The 8,678-nt window shown below is 40.6% G+C and overlaps 1 protein-coding gene across 1 annotated transcript; it reads left to right on the forward strand.

Annotated features, from left to right (window-relative positions):
* The first annotated feature begins 859 nt into the window (after positions 1-859).
* Positions 860-3,871, forward strand: LOC120029020 (collagenase 3-like). Its single transcript, XM_038974304.1, has 10 exons — positions 860-958; positions 1,319-1,563; positions 1,775-1,923; positions 2,176-2,301; positions 2,389-2,544; positions 2,662-2,779; positions 2,878-3,011; positions 3,176-3,335; positions 3,555-3,658; positions 3,771-3,871. Exons 1-10 carry the CDS (start codon positions 860-862, stop codon positions 3,869-3,871), a joined length of 1,392 nt encoding a protein of 463 aa, XP_038830232.1.
* Positions 3,872-8,678: the final 4,807 nt, after the last annotated feature.

Below are 8,678 nucleotides of genomic sequence, written 5' to 3' on the forward strand. Positions count from 1 at the left end.
TTAATTGTCATGTTATTTGTGAATTGCCATAAAATACCCCTCTTGGCTCAGAGTCTGGATTCAGGAATTCCATCGTTACAGCAGACATACAAGTGACAGGGCATGCGGCATGCCTTAATTAACCTGCCCTGCCCCAGTACTTAAACTCTGCTTCTACAAAACACAGGCTAGCCTTATCCAATATAATCTAATATATAAAGTAATATCAGTGACCAAATGTGAAATACGTATCCTGTTCTAGGTACGTACATTCTGTCCTGCCAAGTTAGCAGCAAGTGGAAAATTAGGTTGGGTTGTATTTCGAGTAGATTATCCCTTTAACTGATTTCTCTATCGCCACCAACTGTCATCCTCTGTCTTGCTCAAAATAACATGGAAGTGTATCACAGTCATGGGTGTCTGAAAGTTGAATGTGTACTCATCAAGATGTATGTACTTTACCAATTAAGATCAAATATTTAATTCACTTTCTTCTGTAAAGCCAAAGATACTTTTTTTTAGTTATACAGACATTTAGAAGTATTTCTCTTTTGAAGAACATAAAATAGTATCACAAAAGTTACGAGACTGGTAACTTGCCGTATGTTATCATGACAAAAAGAAATTGTCATGAACATTTGGCAAAAAAAATGTGACATCACTGCATATTCAGGTGTGTTCAAAGCAGTTTACTAAACCACAAGCACTCAATTTTCTGACCTACCAGCAGTTTCAGACAGTCTTTGAGGAGGAAGTGGCTAGGTACTTTTACATGAATCACACACACTTAGAAAAAACACTCAAACACACAGTATAAATACAGTCTTGGCTCCTGGACCCCAGTCAGTCACTGAGCTGGACGCCACCAAGACAAGACAAGATGGAAATCACAGGTTTACTGCTCCTTGTGGTGGTTGCTCAGTCATTTGCTATGCCTCTGTCATCGCTGGAGGAGACTGATAAGAGGCTATTAGCCGAGGTAAGAAAATTAAAGCTGTGGGTCTGATGTCCTTTTGTTTATCAATATCTGTTTGGTTCACTGAATATTGATGTTTTTATTATTGATTTAACAGTTATCCTTATACTCTAAGTAAGGATGAATGCAATCATTTATAGTATAAATTATCATTGTTTTATTTAAACAAAATTGTTAATTGCAGACAATGCCAGAAGATGTTGAAATACTATAACCTCTCAAATTGAACACTTTTAACCTGTTTCATTTGTGAATTTGCTCCATACATTGCCACTTGTTTTTATTACATCCATTCCATATGACTATGCTTAAACAGCTACATATCATGAAGGTGTTAACTTATGCTATTGCTTTCCTCTTCAGAAATACCTCCGCAGGTTCTACAACCTTCAAGCTGGACTTCAGGGAACAAAGACCCACAGGTCTTCAGACGCCATGCAGGCTAAGATCAGGGAGATGCAGTCCTTCTTCAACCTCCAGGTGACGGGGAGCCTGGACTCTAACACCCTGGAGCTGATGAGCATGGCCAGGTGTGGTGTCCCTGATGTGGGGGAATACAATCACTTCCCCCGACACCTCAAATGGCAGAACACCAATGTGACCTTCAGGTGAGGCTTCTCAAACACGCTGAGTTATATAGTGTCTCATAACCCTAATTTGTTAATTATTTATGGTATTGGTGTAATAATGTCAATGTAATCCACATACACCACATGACCTTGGATTCAATGGATATGATCAGCTTTCATTTCTTTAAATAAAACTTGTCAAGTCTCTTTTGAATTAAGATATGGTTCCTCTCATTGAATGGTCAATCAGAATAGTGAATTATACTCCTGATCTGAAGAAGGCTGATGTGGACAGAGCTATCCGTAACGCCTTCAACATCTGGGCTGACGTCACTCCTCTGACCTTCAAGAAACTGCATGAGGGGAAGGCTGACATCATGATTTCATTTGGGACAAAAGGTAGACCCATTTCTTTATTCTGGCCTACAGTTGATACATTTTTGTCAGTAAGACTATACATACAGAATATATGGAGAATATCTTGATTAGTTTGATCATCTTACTGTATTTTTGTTAAACATTCAGTGATCCTTGTTTAGAGTTGTGCAAGACCTCGTCATAGAAGAAAATAACTGAATGCTGGCATGCTGGGAACACTTACTGAAACCATCCTCAAACATAATTTTCTCCCTGCCCTTTCCTTGTCTTTAGAACATGGAGACTTCAACCCCTTTGACGGCCCTGACGGTCTCTTAGCCCATGCCTATCCCCCTGGCAGAGACATTGGAGGAGACACACACTTTGATGAAGATGAACATTGGTCAAAAGACTCAGACGGTAAATATTTTGTACATTTATGTGGGGATCAGGTAAATGTATGACATGTAATCACTGATTATTTAATAACATATTGCTCCCCTGTAGCCTACAACCTTTTCCTGGTGGCCACCCATGAGTTTGGCCATGCACTTGGCTTGTCCCATTCTACTGATCCTGGGGCTCTGATGTACCCAGTCTACTCCTACAGCCAGGGTTACCCACTGTCTGAAGATGATATCACCGGCATTCAAGCTCTTTATGGTCAGTGTTCCAGTTATTAACCCAAACAGAAGTAGAGACAGAAAATGAAATAATTAATATAATTCCATACACTTGTGTCATATTGTAAAATGTTCATTATGTCGTTCAATCCTATAGGCCCGAACCCCACCAGGAAAGTGAAGCCCAAGCCAGATGCCCCAAACAAATGTGACCCCATGTTGAGTTTTGATGCTGTTACTGAGCTCAGAGGAGAAACAATCATCTTCAAAGACAGGTAGGGAGTGTATCCATTCATGAAAAAACATTCTGCAAAAACTATTAGCTTATAATGGACAAAATGAATGTGTGTTGATGTATTCTATTTGATGGCAGGTTTTACTGGCGTCTCCATCCCCAGTTTGCAGAGCCTGAGCAAACCCTGATCAAATCCACCTGGCCCTCCCTCCCCAACAAAGTGGATGCTGCCTATGAGTACCCTGAGAAAGACATGGTCTTCATATTCAGTGGTAAATTTAATGCTGGCAACACTGTTCTAACATAGTCCTCTGTCATCCTGAATATACAACTACAATTCTGCTTTGCTCATTTATGTCATGTATACAGTAGATATCTAATAAAGTTGATGTCGGTATAGAGGCATAGGTTAATATTGTTGTTCATATTTTTCCAGGTATTAGAATGTGGGCCCTGAATGGCTATAACCTGGTGGAGGGCTACCCCAAATACATCCATAAACTGGGACTCCCCAGGACCGTGCGGACGGTGGATGCTGCTGTGTACATCCCAGACACCGGCAAGACCCTTCTGTTCTCTGAGGAGCATTACTGGAGGTAGGACGGTATGGTCTACTCTGGACTGGTCTAGGATGGGTCTAGTCTGGTCTGGACTGGTCTTGCTTGGTCTAGTCTGTTCTGGACTGGACTGGTCTAGCTTGGTCTGGACTGGTCTGGTCTTGTCTGGTCTGGTCTAGCCTGATCTGGTTGAGAGATCTTATCTGCAAACATAACTGTTCATTTCAGGTTATAGTCTTGGTTGTGTTTAATTGACAGTTATGATGAGAAGACTAACACAATGGACAGCGGCTTCCCAAGATCCATTGAGATGGATTTCCCTGGAATGGCAGAGGAGGTGGATGCTGCCGTATATCAATATGGTATATCAAAATCATACATTTTAATATTAGTTGTATTATGTAGTTTCCATTGCATTTGCTTTGAATATATAATAAATAGCTCTAACAAATTCACCCTTCTCTCTCCTTGCAGGATATTTGCATTTCTTCCATGAACATACACAATTTGAATACAGCTACAGTGCAAGGAAGGTCATTCAGATTGTTAGGACAAACTCTTTTCTCAACTGCTGATCCACTGGTGGAGAACTACTGTTATTTTATGGGAAACGTAGCCCATAGGTCATTTGTGCTGGACACCTGCTTGTCATTGTTATTTCTAACTCATCTCAAAGGATGCTGGAAAATGTTATGTAAAATGGTTGGCTTATGCATCGAACTAATGCAGAAACCATTATACAGGGTCTTGATTTATGGTAGCACAATATTCACATCACTTGTTGTAATATTGAAATAGAAATCACTCTGTTATACTGTATAATACTGTAATTGCATCTCTCTCTAGATATAAATGATACTTGGGGAGGTTACAGTAATATTGATTCCAGCAAATTAAATTGGATTGTTGTGTTGCAGATCCACCAACAGGTGGCAGTCAAGGAAACAAAATCTCGAGTACGAGCTAATGCATTTTATAGACAATGTTTTTACTACTTAATTTAATGACACATTTTCATGAATAAAATAATGAGTACAAATGGTATTGTCTGAGTTTTTGTGATTTACAAACATTGTAAGATTTATGCGTAGGCCTACATCATGCTCAAAATAAGATTTTTCTGTAACAAGACAAAATACAGCTGTTGATATTTCCCAGTTTGGAAAAAAATGGTGAGAGAGGTGGGAAGCGATGGTAAATTTGGTAAGAGATGGAGGGAAATGGAGACAGGGATGGGAAGAGATGGCGGTTTTGGGACCACATTCTACACTGGGTGCTTATTTTGGCAGGCATGGTCATGCTACCACAGAGTATGTTGATCTTGGATCATCTAAGGTCATTGTGTTCAGGAAGTCAACAAGATATATAGAGCAGACCACATAAAAGACTGCTTAGGAATCACAAGTACACACAAACCACCTACACAGCACCAGCCACAGCCGCCAAAGTGCTACAAAATAGTCCCGCTTTGTCATCAATACTGTAACAGGGATGACTTGGCAGCTTAATTAGCATAGCTCTGCCATTCTGGTGTATGTTATGACTTTCTGTGCCCTTCCTGCTTGTTTTTACATGGATAGATCCTTGTATTGTCGTTGGCCAGACAGCAGTTCTATGTTTACACCAGAAGAGGGCGGTACGTCAACGCGGTTTATGTGAGCTCAGTCTAAATGGTGGTTTACTGTGAGCTCAGTCTGAATCAGAGGAGGCTCGTGGGAGGAGTTATAGGAGGACGGGCTCATTCCAGCCATTACAATGAGCCTGTCCTCCTATAACTCCACCCACCAGCCTCCTCTGGTCTGAATGGTGGTTTACTGTGAGCTCAGTCTGAATGGTGGTTTACTTAGAGCTCCGTCCCCCAGACAATAATGGGATACTCTGAGTAACATGTGTCACTCATTAAATGCTGTGATTCTTACAAGAAAAGCTCTGTGTTGAGACCCACATTCTATGCCTCTTACCTCAACTATGGGGATATAGACAACCCTATCAGTGCCATACTTTAGCAGCCTATGTTGCTCACCTGTTGTAGTTACTTCTGTCAAGCCATCCATAGCCTACACCTATAGTAAAAAGTATAATATCAAGTCTATTGATACAAATATATATGTTTGAGTGAGCAAAGAGTGATTCAATCGAGTAGGTATATTCTTAGTACATGTTCTTGAGCTGAAGGGATTCTTTACATAATGGGTATCTGTGATGCATCAGTGAATGAGCATGAGGCTTCTGAGGCCCAGACAGGCTCCAAGACTTGAAACAAAAATAGTAATGAAGCTCATGAGCTTAAAAAGCTTAATCTTTGGGCTCGACCATGTGGATGCAATTACAGAGAAGGCCCCTTGTCTTCTCATTTCCTCGTTAGCTGCGTCATTGATTTCTCTGAGACAGGCGCTGTTGTTGGCCGGTGGAACGTCCCTCTGCGGAGTCATTACAGGTCTCATAACCATAGCTCAGAAGATATAGGAAAACATCCACAAGGCCTCAGATACAAAACTAGTCCGGTCATGTTTCATATTGTTGCCTTCCTGATTCTGACTGGTATCGGCCATTTACTGTCTGTCAGTGAACCCAATGTACTGTGGAATTGGAAATGTAACATGTAGCGCAATAACACAATGAAACACCTAAAGAAAATTACTTTAAAATGCTAATGAGAGAATGAGTTGTGTTAAGAAAACACTTCAGGCAGAGTAACGACCAAGCAATGACCAGGGTTGACTGCATGAAGGTGCTCTATTGTGTCTTGCTGGAAGTAGCTCCAGTCTTGGCACCTCTGATGGAAACCAGATGTGAGGAAAAGAGAGAGAGAGGCAATACAATCTCAGGATATGTCCCTTTTCCTGAGAGTGTCACAAGCCCTTTAAAGTTCAGGCCTTCCAAACAGCACAGTTAGTGGATCTGATTATTTTGAGAGTGAATACGCATCAGGCCTGCTGGATTAGATAGGGTTTGGAAAGATGGTTTGGCTAAGTGTGAGGAATTCCTATATGACAAACCAACTTAACAAACACATAATAACATAACTCTCTTGTGTAATCAGTTTGTCTGAACTATTAAATTACCCCCTCTTAACATACAGTACATGTTTTGTTCATGTTTCTGTCTTTTATGTAGTTAAACGTTTTGTATGTACCAATCTGTCACCACACATCACGTTCCCTATCAGGAAATAAAATATACTGAACAAAAACTATACATTTGAAATGTAAAGTGTTGGTCCCATGTTTCATGAGCTGAAATAAAAGATCCCCAAATTTTTCCATATGCACAAAAAGCTTATTTCTCTCAAATGTTGTGCACGAATTTGTTTCCATCCCTTTTAGTGAGCATTTCTCCTCTGCCAAGATAATCCATCCACCTGACAGGTGTGGCATATCAAAAAACAGATTAATCAGCATAATCATTACACAGGTGCACCTTGTGCTGGGGACAATAAAATGCCACTTTAAAACGTGCAGTTTTGTCACACAACACAATGCCACAGATGTGTCAAGTTTTGAGGGAGCGTGCAATTGGCATGGTGACTGCAGGAATGTCCCCCAGAGCAGTTGCGATAGAATTGAATGTTCATTTCTGTACCTTAAGCCGTTTTAGGGAATTTGGCAGTACGTCCAACTGGCCTCACAACCGCAGACCACCTCCACATCCGGCTTTTTCTCCTGTGGGATCGTCTGAGACCAGTCACCCAGAAAGCTGATGAAACTGAGGAGTATTTCTCTCTGTAATAAAGCCCTTTTAAGCTGAAAAACAAATCTTGCTTGGCTGGGCCTGGCTTCCCAGTTGGTGGGACTGGCTCCTAAGTGGATGGGCCTATGCCCTCCCAGGCCCACCCATGGCTGCGCCACTGCCCAGTCATGTGAAATCCATAGATTAGGGCCTAATGAATTTATTTCAATTGGCTGTTTTCTTTATATGAACAGGAACATTTTTGAAATTATTGCATGCTACGTTTATATTTTTGTTCAGTATAGATTTGAATAAAGATGGCTGGATTAGAAGTACAAACATTTATGCATGCATTACTTTAAATTGCTCTGGATAAGAGCATCTGCTGGATTACTAAAATGTAAATGTAAATGTAAATTGAATGAGATTATAATCTGATGTATTCTCCAATACACATACCTGATGGCGAACTGCATAAAATGCCATTCTAAAAAAGTATTATTTTACACATAGTTCATTCTAATATGATGCTGACAGAGCCAATAGCTCTCTTTCCCATCAGGCCCAGCCCAGCCAGCTGGACAGGTCATGGTCTCTGAGTCAGAGGGAAAGTTGGAGGGAAATTCTAACCACAATTTGAAACGCTGTGCCTGAATAAGACCCATAGAGAAGTGCCAGAAAAGAGACATTGTGAGTACATTACATTTCTTTCCCAAAAATAGGGCTTTGACTTTTGACTTGAACTGAAGAGGGTGTTACAGACGTCTCAGTCACAGAGGCAAAGCGGATTACCTTATAACATTAGCATTATCAGTTCTGCTTTGTCATGCACAAATACATTATTCTTTGATCACAGGCAGCAATGAGTCACTTGTGTAACAAACTCAGAGAGTCATGAGGAACATTGCCTATGTTCAAAGTCATAACACTACTGACATTGTCATGCAAATGATAACATCTTGCAGAACACGTTCGTCACCATACCCAAACAGTCTACAGACAATACTTTTTGTGCATCCCCGTTTGAAGGCTACAGCTTGGTTCAGTCTACTGATGTGACTGCTGTTGATAAAGAAAACCTTCAGTGAAGGGAGAATTGCTGGCCTAAAACTCACAGACACATTCTTCGACGTTCTTTGCATGTTCGCCGCAGACACATCAATCAGAGAATATCCTGAACAGACGGTTAACAAAGTGGTGAGTCTCATTGGCTCAGTTCCTCAAATCAGAGGGATATTCATAGGCTATTGAACAATAGTTATTGTAGCACTTTTACTACAATGGCAAATTGAGTTTAAACTATATAAAGGAAGTGCCTTGCATGGGGATATGTGGTTGAAATCCCTGTGAACTGCTCTTCAGCCTTCAGCTAAGAATTTGGAAGGCAAATTCTCATCCGCATACAGGTGCAGAGTTAAGAGCCCAACGAAGAAGAGTTAGGTCTCAGTTTTTATAAGAAAAAGTACAACCCCCCTTTTGGGTGGACAGAATAATAGCCGTGAGGAAACACCACTGGTTGATGACCCTAATGTACAGTCAAAGGACTATGGAACTGAGAATCTGTACAAGTCTCATTAGTACATTACATGACTATAGTTAAATGCATAGATAAACTGGATAAACATTTTAACATACTTCAGGTAAATGCATGGACACACTATATACACATTACTAAAGCAATGTTTGCCACCATACTCCACCCTTTTGAGACTA

This window comes from Salvelinus namaycush, chromosome 34 (genome assembly GCF_016432855.1).
Source record: "Salvelinus namaycush isolate Seneca chromosome 34, SaNama_1.0, whole genome shotgun sequence".
NCBI lineage: Eukaryota > Metazoa > Chordata > Actinopteri > Salmoniformes > Salmonidae > Salvelinus > Salvelinus namaycush.